At 37.8% G+C, this 19,851-nt stretch overlaps 1 protein-coding gene across 2 annotated transcripts; it reads left to right on the forward strand.

Annotated features, from left to right (window-relative positions):
* The first annotated feature begins 68 nt into the window (after nt 1-68).
* FBXO9 (F-box protein 9) lies at nt 69-18,891 on the forward strand. 2 transcript variants are annotated; one of them, XM_036380617.1, is made up of 13 exons: nt 69-291; nt 4,036-4,109; nt 5,120-5,278; nt 5,712-5,769; nt 8,095-8,194; nt 11,246-11,376; nt 12,578-12,692; nt 13,203-13,321; nt 13,595-13,685; nt 14,690-14,785; nt 15,494-15,587; nt 16,285-16,439; nt 17,474-18,891. In XM_036380617.1, the coding sequence occupies exons 3-13, from the start codon at nt 5,132-5,134 to the stop codon at nt 17,580-17,582; spliced, it is 1,215 nt and encodes a 404-aa protein (XP_036236510.1). In that variant the 5' UTR covers nt 69-291; nt 4,036-4,109; nt 5,120-5,131; the 3' UTR covers nt 17,583-18,891. The 2 variants fall into 2 exon arrangements, with proteins under 2 accessions (XP_036236510.1, XP_036236509.1); XM_036380616.2 differs by having other exon boundaries at nt 180-291; nt 4,032-4,109.
* The last annotated feature ends 960 nt before the right edge of the window (nt 18,892-19,851 follow it).

Below are 19,851 nucleotides of genomic sequence, written 5' to 3' on the forward strand. Positions count from 1 at the left end.
GCGTTCTGGGACGGGGAGTCTGTGCGGTCGCGCGTCGTAGCGGCCCGCGCGGAAGGCGGCGCTCTGACCTGGCGGGTTCGCCCGGGCCGTGTCCCGCCGCTCCCGCCGCCGGCCCTGCTCGCCGGGAAGATGGCTGCCGTCCGCAGGGCCCGCAGGGACTCCCGCTGCGTGGTGCGCTTCTCCGACCGAGAACTCTGCTAAGTGCCCCTCGCGGGCAGGGAGGACACACGGACCAAGCGGGGGAGCAGAGCCCCCGGGACGGGACAGCGCCGCCCGCGCGTCGGCAGCATGGTGAGCGGGCCCGGGCGGCGGGGGCTCGGCTGCCGTGCAGGGATGGCTGGGCGGGAGCAGGACGAGGAGGGCGTGCGTGGGAGCGGCCCCCTGGCCGAATTGCTGGCAGGCTGCCCTGCCCTGCCCGCCCCCGGGCACGGGCGATGCATGTGGGAAACGTGCCGTGATCCCGCAGAGGGTTTTGATGAGTGGGGCTGCTTGGTTCTGGAGCGATCTAGCCCTCCGTAAGAACGCGTGAACAAAATCCCTGTGTCATTACAGGGGAGCGTGCCCTTCTTTTCCCTTTCTTCCATCAAAAATGTGGTGGCATAAAGTCACTCAGTAATTTAAAGGACTCTGTGGGCCAGGGACTCGAGCTGAGTTTGTCATTTAACATATCAGAAATACTCTTTGGTTCGGCATTGCTTTATTGACTGCGCCTCAATATGGATTCAAGTATCCATGATGAGAACTCGATCATTCAAAGTTAAACCATTTCTATCACACAGGACCTGTTAAAATGTCTCACCACGGTTATAAAAACTCTTGGTTTTGAACACTGTTATTTCTACCACATTTACAGAAAAATAGGGTGGCTTTCTCATTTTTTTTATAAAACCAAGAGGAATGTTAGCTGGCAGTCACTGTTTTGCTTTGCCGTGCTTGCTCCTCCCTGAGTTCTGTATTTTTCACACATAACACAGCCCTGTTCAACTGGTGACACTCAGCTTCCAGCTGTTTCTGATCTTGGTTTTATTTTGCTGCAACAGAGATGAGAACTATTAAAGGTCCTGACGTTACAGACAGTTTAGTGGGCGGTTAATGTACTCTGAGGAAATCAGCATGCAATTATTGATTGCAAGACAAAACCTGAACTGTGCAAATAAACTAGTTCTGCATTTGGCAAATTGTTTCTAAAGCTTTGCAAGCAAATCAGAATTGAATCTACTCAGCTGACTTCATTTCTTATGAGTTGCTGTCTAAAGCAGGTGTTTACTTTTGCCATGTTACCTTTTGGTGGTTTGATAGACTACTACTTTCCTCATGGAAAATTAATCAAGCCAATCAGCCAGTACACAGTATGATGCCTTCCTTTCAGTCAGGATGAAGTCACTGTTCCATGTGACAGCTGACTTGTATCAGGAGAAAGGCCAGCAGCACAACGATGAACTATCTAGATTTATCCCCTAAGTAGCTGTTAGAGCAGTGTTCTGTGAATTTTAGAAACTGTAACACAAGTATTCTCAGAGTGGGGGCAATGAGCCAATTTGTGCACGTTGTGAAGTGCTTAAGGTGTGATCTCATGAGCTGTCTGCTGGTGAAGGTCCTTGCTTCACAGTACCTGTGTTTACTCTCTTGTCCCAGCAAAATCATAGGGTTTCAGCAGGTCAAATAAATAGTGGAAGGTTGTTAATAGACATCAGTTTTCCAGCTCATTCCTATGCAGTAGTAATGAATTCACTGCTTTACCAGTAAGTTCAGAGGGCTGGCCATTTAGGCTGCTACTACTGCCACAAGACAGACCTTTGATATGAGAGATTGCAGATCACACATGCGTACAGTATAGGGAAGGTAATGACAACACTTCGGTTGTAATCAATTTCATGATGGTTTTTGACAATTTTTAGACTGTAGGCCAGGTCTTCATAGTATTTTTGGTTTGAATTGAGAGCATATTTAAGTTTCAAAGAGCATTAAATGACATTTTGGATGCAGTTGGTCCACTACCATGTCTGACTGTGACTCAGAAACGAAGAAATAGAGCAGCTGAATGGAGAGGAGGGGTTGAAAATCAAGAGTTGAGCAGATTAGTGAAATACAAAGTTTTTGAATGAGGTAAACTTCATCCAGCTTCCTAACCTTCTAAGCAGTTTCAAAGCTTAAATCAGTTTGTTTACAGACTTCGGGAGTTAAAGGTTTTAATGGGCGTGGCTTTATGCACGAGAAGATAGTGTGTTGATTTAGTTCAGAAATTGCTAATTTCTGCATTTTGCAGATAAAACCAGGCTTATTCTGCCCAGACTGGAGAGCTGCCTGGACATAATTCAGCTGCAAACCAGAAGACTTGCACTCTGCACAGACAGAATTAGGCCTTATTTCTGTCAGCCCACTGCCATAATAATGCACTTAGAGACACCCATTTCAGAGCTAGCTCATTCCTAAGCTGTCTCTGCTTGGCCAACAAAATATTCCTGGATGCTAATAATGTGGTAGGACTGTCACAACTCATAGGGCATTAACTGCCTGCAATTAAATTCTGGAATCAAAGCCCATTAAATTTCCAAGTTATTTACTTCTTGCTGAGATTTAATGCCACTACTGTTTTATAGTGTTCTGGCTCACCTGTTTCCTCTACTGGGAAATGAAAAATGTACGGAAATTAAAATGAGAATGCAGAAGTAGATTGAATATCTGTTTATCTTCAGCCAACCAACCATGTCTGTCAATTGTAAATGATAAATTATCTGAAACCTCAGTGAAAGCACTTTTAGAAATGACAAAGCAGTATGTTTATGGTTGTTGGGGAATCTGAAGACATGTGCTAACTCCGGGGAGGTCCTTGTCACCAAGACAGAGAGATTAAAGGTTGCCTTCCCATCACGTTTGGTAGTCTGTAGTTTGATCTGAACTTCCAAGTGTTCTAAAAGTGGTATAAATTTTCTGAGTACGAGAATGCTTTGATTTCTGCCCTTTGACTGTGCAGGAGGTAGAGATTTCTTTTTGAGAGCTTGGTAGAATCTCACTGACAGAATGTCACTTCAAGTCTCTGAGTACTGAGTACAATAGAAAGGAGTGGGAAATAAAACTTTTTTAAGTAGTTGTGATAATCTTAATGTTAGGTTTGCCTGCTTGTAATCTCACTTTGCATTATCTACTTGCAGAACTCTAGATGTGAATTTCAGTGCAGAATGGTAGGAAAACTGGTTTGCTTCAGCTGCAGGAAGAACCTTAAACAAATGTCTTAGTTGAGATTTTGAGGTGTTTTTTCCCCCTTACTGGTATCTTGCTATTGTCATTGTAGTGGCTTCTCATTAATGCTCAGAATTAGTGTTACTTTGTTTTAGTATAGACTCCATAAATCTTAGTATATTTCACTATAATAATTTGCATATTTTTAAGTTTTCCTCTTAAACTAGCTAGCTTAACTTCCTATGTAGAGCCATGTTTAGGCAAAGGTCTTATTTCAGGTTTTATTTGTTTAACCTGTCTCACAGCTGTACTGTAAATAAAACCAACTGTCAAGCTCTCATGCTAGCTTTTTATTTTATTTTCCAGTACATTTCTTGTTTAGTTTCACATGTATATGTAAACTATCTGTTGTTAATTCAAAGCACTTTTGTGCTCTTGCAAATATTAAACAAATCAAAACTACTGGTTATCTTTACAATGAGAAGATAGTGATTCAATTTTAATTTGTTGGACGAAGGACATTATTTTTTAATACTGAAGCTTTTGCTCTGTGCTTTGACACAGACACAGTGTATTTAGTCAGGTATGCTGGTGTATTGCAGCATGGAAGGCTTCAAGTGATACACAGCTAATCTGTGTTGGATTAAAATGCAAAACCCATCTTCATTGAATATGAACTTCATTAATATGGAAGTACAACTGATCTCATTAGTTTTAAAATTAATTTTTATCATCAAAAGGGAAGTATGCTTAATTCTTTTTTTAATGTGTGTCCATGACAGTTGTTCTTTGTGAATGTGCTGTAGGGACTTATGCAGACCCTGTAATGAGATTTGACTGCTCTTTACTAGGCAGAAGCTGAAGAAGATTGTCACGCTGATTTGGTAAGAACTGATGACAGTGAAAGATCTGGTGAAACAAATCTTCAGGTATGTCTCTCATGCTAGTGGGTTTTTACAAACATAGTACTGCTTTGATTTAAACTGCATCGCTTATCTTCATCTATTTACCACACATTTGTTGATCTGACAAATGCTTAATCTTCCTGCCCCTCCAAAAGTGAGATAAACTTTGCATTGTGTTCCAAGTGTCAGATTCAGTCTTCAGCTATCTGTGTAGATGAAAAGAAAGCTTGTGACAGATCTGGAATTTCTTCGAAGAGCTGTGGAACTTGGACAGCGATTTCTGTGATCAAATTCCAGTTTAACTTGTCACTTTCTACTGGACCAGAAAGCTGATAAAAGCAGTGTAGTAGAAAAGTGTGTTCTCCTACAACACTAGATTTCTGTGTAGGTGCTCCCCACGAGTTGTGCTGATTGCAAGAGACCTGTAAGGTGTAACTTCAAAGATGCTCCAAAAAAGGCATGACAGGAATTGCAACTTGTATTATTTCACAGAGCATAGTCCATACTTTTTAAAAGAGAAGGAAGTAAGGTCTTACTTGTATATTATATAAATTGCCATCTTGAATGTTAGATAGCTTAGAATGCTTGCGTACAAAAAGCCTGGATTTTCTAAATTTTAATATTAAGAGCATAATTGATTTATTGCTTATGATAATTCTAAATGAACAAGAACAAACATGATCACATCTGGAGAAAAGATCACATCACAGAAAAGATCACTTTTCTGTGGAATCTTAGGTCATAACCATAGTACTAACAAGCACTTCTTGAAACATCAGTTTTTCTTCTGAGGCGAGCAGTCCAGAAAAAAGCACTTTTGTTATTGAAGGAGACTGAACAAGTACTTGTGCACTTTTTTGTTTTAATTTACCGTAAAATAACTGCTGACTTCCTGTGCCTAAATTCACTGAAGCCATCAAGAGTTGGAAAACATAGTTTTGAAATTCTTTTTTGTGTTTGTACTTTATAATTTCTCCTCAGAAGATATACTGTCTGAATATGTGATACTATGTAGAATTAATCATGTTTTTTAGGCAGAGCTCCAGATGTTCAGAGCTCAGTGGATGTTTGAGCTTTCCCCAGGTGTGAGTTCTAGTGGGTTGGAACCTCTGCCGTGCAGAGCATCATCAAGAGAACCTGGACTAAAATCTGTCGATGCTAGGGGAAAACAGGAGATAGCAAAAGAGGAAAAGGTACAGAAAAATATGCATAATATTAAGGTTCAATTTGTCTGTATTACTGTTCCACTTTAACTTTTCTAAAAGCTAATGCTGAATTAAATCTGGAGAAACAACAGAGGTTATTATCTCGTTAACTCCATGCTAATGTCTACATAATCCTACAGTGATTTTTCTAGTCTTTATGCTTGCCTTGGTGTCACCTTCACAATCTGCTTTCTGAAAGACTGTATGTAAGGGGTGAGCAGCAGGAATACAGAGAGTTTGTTAATTGGGAATTTCAGTCATCTTATGTCTTGTAGCACATGAGTATGTCTTCTCTATGGACTTATTTTGGTATCTCTGTCATAGGTACAGTAGGTAAGATCAAAAATAATTCTAAGTCAAGTGATGTTGCACTTGTATTTATGAGGAGTTAAAGAACTGCTCTGTGTAATTTATTGTGCAGGCAAAAGAACTTTTCCTGAAGGCAGTGGAAGAAGAACGAAATGGGGCCCTTTATGAAGGTAATATGAAAGTCTACAACGAACACCCTTATTGTAGAGAAATTTAACACCTGTGATTTATGGGCAAATCTTCATTGTGCCATTGAACCTAAACTATGGGCTAACAGTGGTTTGAGAGCTCCATCATTCAGATAAGCAAACAAACATGCTATAGAAGGAACCATCATATCAGTTCTAAGGTTGAGGTAAAGTAAAAATTACATCAAGGAAGGAATTTCTTTCAGGCAATATAACAGTATCTTAGAATGCCTCTTTATGTGACTTCTGCAACTTGAAATTAGGATAATAATTAATCAAGGCAATAAACTAATTCCTGTGCTCACAGTTCTCATCATTCTACTGTGAACAAATCTACTGCTTTAATGCTTTTTTGTTTGGTTGTGTGAGTTTTTTGGTGTTTTCTTTTTTTGGAGAGGGCTCTTTGGGTTTGGGGGGTTTTGTTTGTTTTGGTTTTTTTTTATTAACACAGCATGCTAAATAGCTTTTTCAAGAATTCTGGCAATGAACATTCAAATCTGGTAGTCTTTGAGGTTTGTCAGAAAATATTTAAGGTGCTTAGCTTGCTTACCTACACTCTTGCTATCAGCACTAGTAAAAATGGAAATTCAAAGTCTTTTTTTCTTATATTTAGTTTTCAGAGTCTAGAGAGTAAGAAGACTGTTCTAACTTCCAAGTCCTGTAGGTCAGTAGTGGAGATACCAATTTTCTGGTTCTTTCACATGAGAAAGAAAGCAAAGCAGAATGTATGTGCCATCCTGCTCATCCACCAGAGGGCTTGGCCACTGTGTTTAAAGTGCAGGTGCAAATAAGTAAGATACAGAAATCTCAGAGAACTCTGGAAGCTCCTGAACTCAGCCACTTGCTGAATACAAAATTTTCACTTCACCATGGGAATTTTTCCTTCATTTTCAAGGGAGTTCTGGTTGTTGTTTCATATCTCATATTAACTGAGAGAAATATGATGCCCCTGTAGTTAATAAAATCAGTTGTCTCAATTTCTAATTTGTTACATGTTTTTACAGGGCAAGATTACTTTAGGCTAAGATATGGTGGGTGTTTGGTAAAGGATTAAATGCACACTAAAAAATAATGTCAGAACAAAAAAACCTAAAACTAAAAAGCAGGAAAGAAATACTAATATCTAACAGTTCCAGTCACAAAAGTGTTTCAGACATCTGGATTGCATGAATGTGAATTCATCTTTTTCAATTGAATTTGATTCAAAACTCAGAGAAACTAAACTGAACTATTTCTACACATAGATCTATATGATCTAACTCCTTATTCTGAAAAAGTACATGAGGTTTTTAGTTTAGATCTATATGATATATGAGACCTTAGGGGCACAGTCTTATGCCAGACACAGATATATTACTGAGCACATGTTGGGACATCTGTTTTCAGACCAGGCTTTTATTTGCTGACCTGGCCCAGGTCACCAGAATCTAAACCTGCTTCTGAAATCTGCTGATTCCTGATGTTTGGTTATGTGCTGCAGCTTGTTCTTGCTTAAGTACAGCAGAGGCCTTGTCTGCAGGATGAAATGCTAAAGTTGAGACTGCTCTCTATTCAGCTGGCTCCTGGTATTTCCAATCCTTAACTGCCAGAGGATACTATTTGTCAGTCATGAACTCAAGGAAATAGGAACATTTACTAGTCCCAAACTCAAGTTTCTCAGACTCATCAGACAAATTCTGAGCTCCACACTGACTGATGTTCTATTTGAGTTTTGGTTTTAAGAGTCCAAGCTAAAGAAGAATTGCCCTCTGATCTTGGTATCACTGTGTCAGAATACAAAGAAACATATACATGCATACATGATTTCACTACTAGTATTAAAATAGATTTAATGTGCATACATCAAATTAATTTAAATTAAGAAGGATTCACGTAGCTGACTCAGTAGGAAGACATTCTGCAGCTTAAATAAGTTTGTTGCCACAATGATGTTCTTGAACCTCTTTCTCTGGGAAATCTTTGCAAGTGCCAGGCACCTACAACATCAGGAGTTCGTAATGTTCTAGTGTAAAATTTTCAACTCCATAGTTGAATTTGTGGTAATTAAGGTAAATCTGTAAAAGCTGAGCTAACTCTTTATTCTGAAAAAGTACATGAGGTTTTTAGTTTTGAAAACAGGTCTTTAATGTTCCTCTCTTCTGTATTGAATTTAAACCTAACAGTTTAGACTAAACAAGCTTGCCTAGGCAAAGACGTTTTCCACATTTTTAGTGCTTTTAGGTGAAACTATCTCTCTGAAAATAGTCTTTGCTTTGATAAGCTAGTATGGACATTGGATATGTTTGAACATTAAACCTTTATTTTCAGCCATCAAGTTTTATCGTCTAGCCATGCAGCTTGTACCTGATATAGAGTTTAAGATCACCTATACACGGTCCCCAGATGGTGATGGAGTTGGAAAGAGGTGGTGAGTATGAAATTTTACTAATTAAGTGCATAGGAGTACTAAAACATGACATTTTTTTATCTGAAGGATATCAATATTCTGCTGTAATATGCAGTTGTAAGTCTCTCAGTATCTGGAAAACCTACTCTCACTTGAGTAGACTATATTTTCCAAAGGCAGTAACAAGCTTGTTTGGAGCTAGCTAATGTCAGGGTGAAGGATTACAAATAGTTATGGTGTTACTTAATTAAAAAAAAGGCATCAGTCACTATTTTGATTTTTGATTTCAGATTTAGGATGATATACAAAGTTTCAGATGGCAAAAGATGATTAATTAATTAAAGCTTCATACTAATAAAATAGGCATCTTAATTAAGCAAAGGAATAATCTGTTCTGTGCCAACACAGCCAAACAAGAGAATTTTCAGTAGAGCAATAGGTTTAGAAGCTCAGAGATGGCAATCTGAGTAGTCTAGTCTTTGTGCAGTGACTTAAGGCTGCCCTAACTTGAGCCCAAGACTCATATTTAAGGGGGCCACAACTTCTGTTCCAGCCCCTGCAGCCTAATATAGACAACGTAGCTTCCCAAATTCTTGCTTACTCATAGCAGCTCTTGGTGCTCCTGATAGCTGCATCAAAAAATCCAGAGTTTTAACATGGAGAATGAAAAAGGAAAGCAGTGACTGTGTCACTGTCGTATTACTTGCTCAGTCTTGTTGCCCCAGGACGTACAGCTCCAATGCAGCTGTTGACTTAATATAAAAGAGTGCAGGATGAGCTAAGTGCTTTATTTCCATCCATTAGTTTCATATCTGAATGTGTTGCTGGCATGAAATCTTTGCTGTGCATTTGTGCACTAGGAAAACTACTGGATCATGTGCTATAGTCATGTAAAAACCTTGTTTTTTGTAGGATTATTTTCTTACTTTAGCATCATTTTCTCTACTCCATTAAGACTCTCTGACCTGAAGTTGAGCAGGAGTGGTCCTTCTGGAGGGTGAGAAGGCTCTGCAGGGAGATCTGGATATTCTTGATCAATGAGCCAAGGCCAATTGTGTGAATTTCAGCAAGGCCAAGTACTGGATCCTGTGCTTGGGTCACAACAACCCCATGCAGAGCTACAAGCTGGGGACAGAGTAGCTGGAAAGCTGCCTCTTGGAAAAGGACCGTGGGGTCCTGCTTGATAGGACAGTGGCTGAACATGAGCCAGCTGTGTGCCCAGGTGGCCAGGAAGGCTCATACATCCTGGCCTCTATCAGCAATAGTGTGGCCAGCAGGAGCAGGGCAGGGATTGTCCCCCTGTACTCAGCACTGCTGGGGCCACACCTCCAGTGCTGGGTCCAGTTCTGGGCCCCTCACTGTGAGCAAGACATTGAGGGGCTGGAGTGAGTCCAGGGAAGGGCAGTGGAGCTGGTGAGGGTCTGGAGCACAAGGGCTGTGAGGAGCAGCTGAGGGAGCTGGGGGTGTTTAGCCTGGAGAAAAGGAGGCTCAGGGGAGATCTTACTGTTTTCTACAACCACCTGAAAGGAGTTTGTATTGACATAGGGGTTGGTCTCTTCTCCCAAATAACAAGCGACAGGACAAGAAGAAATGGCCTCAGGGTGTGCTTTGGAGTGAATATTGGGAAAAAGTCTTCACAGAAAGGGTTGTCAAGTGCTTGAGCAGAGTGCCCAGAAAGAGGTTGAGTCACCATGCCTGGAGGTATTTAAAAGATGTGACATGTGGCAGTTAGGGACATGGTTTAGTGCCGGGTGAATGGTTGGTCTTGATGATCTCAGAGGTCTTTTCCAACCTAAATGATTCTACAATTCTGTAGATTTTTATTTGGTTTTTTAAACGTTGCTGTACTGTTCCAAGCAGTTTGTGGCAGTGAGGGAAAAACAACCCTTAGTCTCAACTGTTACTCTACTCTTTAAAAGCAGTACTTGTAGAGATGTATTTCTTGGGAGAGATTTTAGTTTGTGCTTTCCGAATTACTGTTGTAGGTGTTTCATACAGTCTTGATGAGAAAAAACAGATTACACAATTAGATTTGAAAAACCAGTTTACAGTGTGGCCTGTAGGTACTGGGACTGACCATCATATTCATCAAAATAAAGGAAGGTATGTTCAGTGCAACTTCTTACTGTAGTCTTAGGACAGGCCCAAACATAATTGTCTTCTCTATGATGCTTCAAAACCCATTGGTAGGTCTACCAGTTGCTTGCTTATATTCTCAACTCGTTTTAGTAGCTTATTTAGAGTAGAATTGAACAGTATTAAAAAGTGACTGTAAGATTTCTTAATTAGCCAGTATACCAAGTCAGGGAACATAAGGTGGTTTGTGATGTGCTCAAGGAGTTTTGTGTCGTTTCTGGTTATTGGGGACAAGCAAGCAGGCAGCTATTAAAAGATCATATTGTGATATACAACTTAAATTTAGATTTCTTTTATTAATGTGGTAATGTTCTTTTATCACTTAGTAATCCTTCAAATTTACTGATGAGTAGCAAGCTTGTTGTTTATGTTCTGCTATCTTGTTCTGGCTCCTGAAATTTATTATTTCTGCCTGTTTACAGAATAGGTACAAAAGTTGTTTTCCTTCATTACTGTTGAATACACCCACCAAGGATCACTCTTTAGTGAATAGCACGAGTGTGGAAAATAATCCTTAATTGTTTCCAATATCTTACATCATGAGAAGGATTACAAAATACAACTTTCATTTAACGACACTTTATTTCCTGCATATGCCATATCTTAGACAAAGTAAAAGATAAGATTTTTCTTTTCATGAGGTCAAGAAATTCTTCAGTAACTTCAATAAAAAAGTGAAATACAAAACAAAAAACTGGGATGGGAATGTAATGAAAAAGCCGCAGTTGTTACTCTCAGAGGCATTCCAGCAATGTCTTAATGACCTTAATCATATTTCAGTAGTTGTTTTATTGTATGATGAAATGTGATTGCTTTAAAAATGTACAGGAAACAACTCTATTGAATGGGAGTATGGCAGTGGATTGATGTCAAGATGAGGGCAGCTGTTGGTATGTTTTGTCCAATATTACAGTGTTGGCATTGCCCCTTTTCTAGTGTTGAGGATAGCAAAGAGGATGACAAAATGGCAGATCTCCTGACAGATTTCCAGCAGCAGTTAACTCTTCAGGAATCTTCAGTCAAACTTTGTCAGCCTGAAGTTTATGTCAGCCAGACCCACATCTCAGGTAAGAGTTAAGATACTCTGTAAGAATTGAGAGGCAGAATTTATATTGATGTTTCACTTCATTAAAACATTTCTCTCCTTTATTCAAAAGTCACCTTTGAAGAAGCACATACATTATCTCTTTATTTACTTCTGTAGCTAGATACAAAGGAGAAAACATTATCAGCTAGGTAAACAAATGTTGTTCTCATCAAGATCTTGTCTTTATCACACAAGCTTTTTCCAAGTAGTATTTCTGAGTAGGATTTTCAGGATCAGAGGCATACTTAAAAGTCACAACTTCTAGGAATGGACTTGCTGAAGTAAGTGTATTCCAGTTTTCCTTCCCGTTCTTTTAGTTTGGTTTGCAAGTACAGTTATTACTACAATTTTTAAGTGTGAATAAGAAACAATTGTTTTGTAGACTGTGCATCTTTACATTTCTTGATTTCATCTGATTCTGTATGAGATTTTTGCAACAAGTATGTTTTCAGGGTCAGACTAAATAACAAAGCTAGAAAGTCTTTTGAAGGTTAATGACTTTCAGTGCTTCAGTTCTAGGACAGTTATCCTGAGACTTCCTTATGAGATCTAAATTGTAGAGAGTGTATATGAACTATGATCTCTCTTAAAAACAGATGGCTTGGTTTTGCATCCTAAATTATCAGTTGCACTTTGAAATCTTGGCCTGATCTCCTTTGATCTGGTCAAAGGAAAGAAAATAGAGTAAGTGAAGTAAATCAAAACATAAAGAAAACAGGGTTTTAAACATTATTTTATTTTAATAACTGGTGCGTTGTACACTTGGGAAAATGTATTTTCTTTTTTTACCAGTCAAGACAAGATGTTGCAGACATTACTCTAAAATGATATCAGGAGATGTGTCTTTGAGCAGCAATGTTGGTCTTTCTGGATTTATATTCTACTTTCCAGCTAGTCCTGTGTTACAGTATCTTTTTTACTGACTTCTTTATAGCAGAAAGAAAACTTTTTAAAATCACATCACCTTCAGAAGTTTAGCTGAAAAGGATCAAAAGGATCCTTTATAGACTTCATATCTAATATATAGTAACCTTTTAAGTTAATTTTTTTTGTTCTCTGGCATTGGGCTACAATGTGAAAAGTAGGATTTTTAATGGAAAAGTCCAAAGTCAAACCTGGAATTATAAATAACCTATTGATTTACAGGTTGCATCTAACAAGGATTTCTTTTCTCTCTTTAGCGTTGCCTATGGAAGTACTAATGTACATTTTCCGATGGGTGGTTTCAAGTGACTTGGATCTGAGATCATTGGAGCAATTATCTCTTGTTTGTCGAGGATTTTACATTTGTGCCAGGTATTGTAGATAATTTATCTAGAGTGAAACTTCTTTTTTTGCACTAGTATATCCTGCTTTTCCTTCCCATGAACATTTTCATGTTAAGCTCCTCACAGTGCTAATCAGTTTCTCAATACATTACTAATTGTGAGATAGATTACTTTACTGTAATAAAAATCTAGCAGAAAGTATTACTTGTTCTACTTTGTTTGTAAATTAGTGTTTAAAGTCTCCAGAATGTTGTTGCCATGCTCATATAGCCACTCAGAGACGTGCCAGGGGTGCTGCAGTGTTGTGGTTCTGTACTTGGATGAAAATGACATTCTGTTCCTCAGTTTCACTGGGAAGAGGAAAAAGCTTTCAAACACTCCAGGATGAAGTAAATTAGTCAAGGGTTTTAAATTATGAGCTATTTTCGTTCGAGAAATTTTGCATCCAAACTAATTAAGAGAGCGTTACTTTGATATATAAAAGCTAAACAGGGTTTGTAGGGAAGTTATGGGGTTTCCTTTTTCTTGTTTTCACTAGAGATCCTGAAATCTGGCATCAAGTCTGTTTGAAAATATGGGGCAGGAGCTGCAATAAACTTCTTCCATATGCATCTTGGAGGGACATGTTTCTGGAGAGGCCTCGCGTTCGATTTGATGGTAAGCTGTACTTTTGGAAATAGTTGTAACTGTGTGACAGAAACAGTCAGGTGGGTTTGATGTTTGTGATGTTGTTAGACCTAATCTGAGTTTGTTTGTGCGTTTCAATTTGTCAAGTATCTGCAAATAGAAGGGAAAGGTGCAAGGGATGAAAATAAAAACCTCCATGTATTTAAATAACAAAACCATACTCAAAAGTTTTAGATTATTGGCTTTTTCATCATAAATATTTTACATTCTTAGTTTTTGTTCATGTATCTTCCTTTTCTACAGGTGTATATGTCAGCAAGACAAAATACATACGTCAAGGAGAACAGTCTCTTGATGGTTTCTACAGAGCATGGCACCAAGTGGAATATTACAGGTAGAGCAGTAGTACAATGAGTGAGTGAAATGTTTCTCTCTTTTAAGTTCTTTAAATCCACCCCTGGCTATCACAGACAATAATCATTCTGGAAAACTGAATGAGACTACAGTGTGTAAAGCAATGTGTATTTTTTGAGAATAGGTTTTAGAAATAGAATCTAATAATAGATTCAATAATAGAATTCCATGATAATTAGAAATGAGCTTAGAAACATGTTTCATGCTCACTTAAACCATGTGGTGAAAGCTTGAAGGCTTATAACAATTAATACTGACCTACAGATTTCTTTCCCTGAACAACTTTTGCTTTACAAGTCTGATACAACCCATGACACAATTTAGCAAACAGAATACATGTGATTATACAAGAGCAGTCATTTAGCATATATGTAATCAATTGTAAAAATCAAGAGGCTGAATTTTCTCATCTTGCTGTAAATGCCTTGCCATTTGTTGCCTTAGCTTGTTTTTTTTCCTGTTGTTCATCTTGCTGGTCCCAGCATTTATTGTTTCATTCTGCTGTTTCTTCTGAGGCTGGAAACTGCTCATAGAAACCATTGAACCTCATGGCTATTGCTGTAGTCTCAAACATTTTTACAGTACTTGAGTAAAAATCAATCAAGTTCCAGAACCTGAAAAAGTCCATAGGACATTACTAATTTTGTACTGTTACTGTAATTGGGATTTTGTTGCATTGGTCTCAGTGGACAGGAATAGAGAAACTTGAGGTCAGTTTTGATGCCAGAGTAGCCACCTTGCTTTGGTAGAGGTGACAAATCTTCATAACTCCCTCTTTCAATATTCATAACTCTCTTTTGATTTCTGATCTCCTTTGTTTTCTGTTACGTGTGAAGAAATGTGTTTTGAAATGCTATTACCAATTAAGTTCTAAATCCTTCTGGGTAACATCCTGTGATTTTAAAAGCAAACAAACAGAAAAAAAAAAAAAACAGGAAAGGAATATATTTTCTAGGTTTGCATTGTGTAATTATGTTTTTGCAGGTATTTGAGATTCCTTCCAGATGGTCAAGTTATGATGCTAACAACTCCTGAAGATCCTCAATCTATAGTTCCTCGCTTACGGACTAAAAACACAAGGTTATTGAAATAAAGTATTTGGCTCTGCAGTTTTAATTTTGCTTTTACCTAGCAATTTCTATTTACTTTTGTCTAAGATTCTATATCCTGGCTTAGCAAAACAATGTTATTTATATTGTGTTATAGATGTTTATAATTCTCTTCTAAGAGCTACAAAAAAATTTGATCCTTATGCAAAGGTATCTTTCATTTTAGGGTCCTCATATTGTAATTAGATTTCCTTTGTCATTATGTGATTTGAAATTTTTAAGGCAAGTAGATGGAACAATCCTTTTAAAGACACTATTTCATTACTGCCTGCCTTCTCACACTTCCTTAACAGAATGAAAGTGAAGATTTCAGTGGGATATGTTGCAATTAGTACTTTTTGATATTTGGACATAAAAACATAGAAAATCATTTGCAACTTCAAAACAGGTTTGAGCCATTCACCAGAAATCTGTAAATATTTAGCAGTAGGCCAGGTAGAACTAACTAACTTATATTTACTGTCCTGTTTGGGAAAATTAGAAGCAAGTTTCCAAAATGTTTTCACCATTTAATATCATTGATTAGGCTTACTGAATGGAAATAAGAAATAGTTTGTATCATCATGCTATATAGTGAGTCTTTGTTTCATGGCTGATACTTTTAATATAAGAACATCACACTTTTGAGACACAGAATATTTTTATGTCCTTGACATTATCATCCTTCTTAACTTTCCAGAACGGATGCAATCTTGCTTGGCCATTATCGCCTTTCCCAGGAAACAGACAATCAAACCAAAGTATTTGCTGTAATAATGAAGAAAAAGGAAGAGGTAGGTAGAAAAATAGAACAGAGGAGAAATAGATTTACAAGATTTTACTCAGACTGAGTGTTTTAAGGGACCCAAAGATTTGCCTTACACCAAAAGATTAAAAAATTAAATTAATTTTTAAACTGTTTAAAAATAAAATATAAATAAATAAGCATGGTGATGTCACTTACCTTTGTCCCCAAATCTGTAATAATTTATTTTGGAAATAAATACCTGGTTCAAATTGAAAAGTTGTTCTCCCCCTTAGTTTTCATATATGGTGGTATTAGGTGTCAGCATTGTTAACAGGAAAGAAGGATGAACAGGTCATTTTCTGAGAACAGATTTGACTGTGTGCAGTTATGTTCCACAACATTTAGTAAAACTATATAAGCAGTATTTGTTAGTTGAACTCTGAATTATTTGATCAACTTACTTAAAAATTCTTCTGATGACCAAAGTGCTAGTCAAGAGAAACTTTTGAAGAGTAAGAAGTGTTACAGTGACTATGCACAGTTGGGTGGTGTCCTGCATGCTTCTTTTGCTTTCTGTGAAAACTTCTTCCATCATTAACATACACATTTATGTATTTTGAAGGAACAGTAGTACTTGTTTATAAGTATGAGAGTTTTAGCAATCTGGTCTTACAGTTACTTAGGATAAATAGTTGCACAATGTGTTCTTTGTAGGTCATGAAACTTCTTCTTTCTCTGTACAGAAACCAGTTGATTATCACAAATACAGGTATTTCCGCCGAGTTCCTGCTCAAGAAACGGATCACAGTTTCCATGTAGGACTACAGTTGTGCTCCAGTGGGCGCCAGAGGTTCAACAAACTTGTGTGGATACATCATTCTTGTCACATCACTTGCAGGTGAGTAAATGGAGAACAAGAGCAAAGAAAGATATTAAACTGTAGAATTAAAGGTGGCATTAATTTGTCCAGTACGAAGTACAGAAAATGTAGAGTCTGAGAACTTTGGTGACTTTAACAAAATGTAGTGAAAACAGTAACTGGTCCTGATTTGAAATACGTAATGCACTTTTACGTAAAGAAATCCCAAGATTTCAGTAACCTGTTTTAATGATAATAGGAAGTTTCCTAAGTAGTGTAACTATAGCTTTTTAGATTTTTAAAGGATTTATGCAGAGTGTTTGATTTCAGAACTCAATCAGGGTTGAATGACTTAATGTGGTGTTAGTGAGGGGGTATGGAAAGTGTGTATTCATTAAGATAAATATCTTTTCCACTGTGGATGTGCAGACTAAAGATGTCTGTACTTTTCATGTGAGAATTCCAATGTTACTAACTATATAATTCAGCAGTGCAGAATATGGGCATGTGACCAGCCCTTCTGATCACTTGCCAGGCAGGAGCCATGACCACTGTTCTTGCACCTGACACTTCAAATTACTGGCAAGTTGGCTTTCCAGATGTTTGATGTTGGCAGTTAGGGTGGATTTAGTCCTTGTCTTCCAGTGTTCTTAATATTCAGTGTTTTTATAGAAACATAGCTTAGCTATTCAGCTGTGAGAATATAAAATGCAGGAAAAAAACTACTTGGGGGCTGGGAGTATAGGTAACTTCCATAAACAGAAAAATTGCTTTTGTAAAATCTAGTGTTGTCCTACCTGATTTATACTGCAGACATTCTTTTCAGAATGAAGTTTCTGTACTGCTCAGGTCTTGGAGCTCATAAGAGTGGAAAGAGAAAGTGGTTTCTTAGGTATGAATGTAGAAGTGGATTCTGTATAGTGTTACTCAGCTAAAATTCACATGCTTTCAGAACAAGGCATTACAAAAGACACTTTATTCCAACTGTAGTTTGATGCACACTCTGTACTATGGAACATAGGGACTCAAACAGCAACTTGTGTCTCATTTAACTTCTACAATGCTCTTTGCAGATCAACTGGTGAGACAGCTGTTACTACTTTCGACATTGACAAAATGTACACCCCTTTGTTCTTTGCACGAGTGAAGAGTTTTACTGCATATTCAGAAAAGCCGCTCTAAGAAACACCTTCTCCTCTCACAACTTTTGCATGAGTAAAAGGTTGTAGCTAATAAGCACTTAAGTTATAAATGTGTATATATTTGGAGCATTTTAAAATTCTGGGAAATTTCTGAAGGCAGTATGTTGTATTTGATTGTGAATTGCTGGGATTTTGTTCTGCAATTTTGTTTTGAGTTTTGTTTTGAGAAGCTTATGAGTGTTAAACACCTTTTATCTGTGATAAGAATTTGATAAACAAAGTTTTGTTTTGTTGTGTTGGGTTTTTTTAAAAAAAAAATTTTAAATCAGTTTGCTTAAAATGTGAATCTTCATCTGCCTAGACACTGATTCGTTTAAAAGGAATCAGTAGGAAAATCTCACTCTTCATGGGACAGTGTGTATGGTCTCTGCTGAAGACTTGAAATGTGAAAAGGGAAAAAGTTGTCATCTGTTAAACTCTGTGACTTAAAAGAACTTCAAATAAATGTTTTCTTTAAATTAAACTTATTTTGTTTGCCTTTAAGATCTGGCATTTTGTTGACATCAACCTTATGGAAAAACCGTCAACGGCGAGGAAGCACAAAATATAAAATTTAACTGCAGAGGTACATTCCCACCAATGCAGTGGTGTCAGTTTGTCATCAGTGTAATTTGATCTTGGTAGGGATTCAGTGGAGCCTGCCTTCTCCACGGGATGTGTGTGGAGGGGAGAGGGATGCAGGCAGTGAGTTGTTCCCTTGTACTGTAGGATGAGTTTGCAGGTACGTGGCCCTGCTTGGGCAGTGTCACAGGGCAGGGGTGAAATGGTGGTGTGTGCTGCTTGTGCACTGGCCTGGTGTGAATGCACAGGTAAGCAGGGCTCACTTGGACATGATTGTCACCTGCTACAACCCATCATCTAACCTTGCCACACATGCTGTAAACCCTTTGAGCATTTGTTTTACTAAATACATTTTGAAGCTGCTGCTAGATGTTCAGGTGCTGTGTACTGCTAATCATGAAGTGTTCCTTGAGGTCTGGTACAGGTACTGTACGCTGCTTCTCCTGCATTTATCGCTTGGGGGTGTAGTGCAGACATTGTAATGCTGCTTATTATGTGTGTATCTTTGATCCTGGAAGAACTGAAGCTTTTTACTGTAGTTTTTTTTTAAGCCATTTTGCATAATTTACCTTTGACCGTCTTGTTTCAAAATACTGACCTGGACTTCAGGACTAAAATATGGAAGCTGTGGAAAGAACTATACTTGTTTTATAATTTATAAACTGTATCTTTGCAAGGAGCTACATGATTAAAAAATACATCAATAAATTATGATTTTGAACATGCAATCCCTTGCAATTTCTTATTTTCCCAATAAATTCTTATTGTCCTACAGTTAATGGTGATTAGTTATGAGCTACCATGCATAAACTACATGCCAGGTAACATTGACAGGTAGAATTAACCTCTTAAGACTTTTTATTACACTGCTTACAGATTATATGAGAAAAGTAGAGAAGTTTTCAGGTACATGAGTTCTCAATAAGGATGTGTATATCTCAAAAGTTGATGATGATTCTAGCTACTGTAATAAGGCTCTGCCTACAAGACCTTGGTCTGTCTCCCTAGACTGCTGTTTCACTTATCACTTCATAAACAGAATGTTTAATAAAGAGTCTATTGTGTTCTCATTGCTCAAAGGAAAAGCAACTGCTTAGAATATCTGCTTGAGGTTCTGAAATATTGCAAAGTTTGTAAACAGGAAAATCTGTTAATTACCTAGACTTTTTGTTGAGGGTGAAAGGTAAAGGTCTGATTCTGCCTGCTGAGAAATGTCAAAGTTTTACCAAAAGAGTCAGATGGTGATAGTGATTATTAGTTTAGGTACAGCCTTGTCCAGTAAGTTGGATGTAATAGAGGAGCCTTTTAGCTCAGAACTCTTTTCATACCAAGACTTAGTTGCTTCTTCTGACCTTTTGTTTTTCCTTGCTTTGGCCATGTATTAGTCCGAGCGTAAGGAAAAGATAGCTAGTTACAAATAGAGATGTTGATTCAACAGAAGTCTGAAGCAATGATTATTTTGAGATTTTATGAATCTCACCAAGATTTTATGAATTTCACCAAGAAAGTTATCTGAGCCTTCTATCTATGAGACTGAGATGTGATGAATATGCTTGCAATAAGCAATTTAAGAGTCAAGTTAGTTTTGTATTTTGAAATGGTTAATGAGCAGATACTATTACTGTTTGTTCTTGTGCAGCTATTAAAATAGCACCTGCTTCAGCAAAGAATTGGTGACTAGTTGCTTT

This window comes from Molothrus ater, chromosome 3 (genome assembly GCF_012460135.2).
Source record: "Molothrus ater isolate BHLD 08-10-18 breed brown headed cowbird chromosome 3, BPBGC_Mater_1.1, whole genome shotgun sequence".
NCBI lineage: Eukaryota > Metazoa > Chordata > Aves > Passeriformes > Icteridae > Molothrus > Molothrus ater.

What these genes read in the sequence shown, in the direction of transcription:
- FBXO9 (XM_036380616.2), top strand. An exon ending in GATGGAGTTGGAAAGAGGTG is followed by an intron (nt 8,195 to 11,245) that starts GTGAGTATGAAA and finishes CCCCTTTTCTAG; the next exon opens with TGTTGAGGATAGCAAAGAGG. An exon ending in GGATTTTACATTTGTGCCAG is followed by an intron (nt 12,693 to 13,202) that starts GTATTGTAGATA and finishes TGTTTTCACTAG; the next exon opens with AGATCCTGAAATCTGGCATC.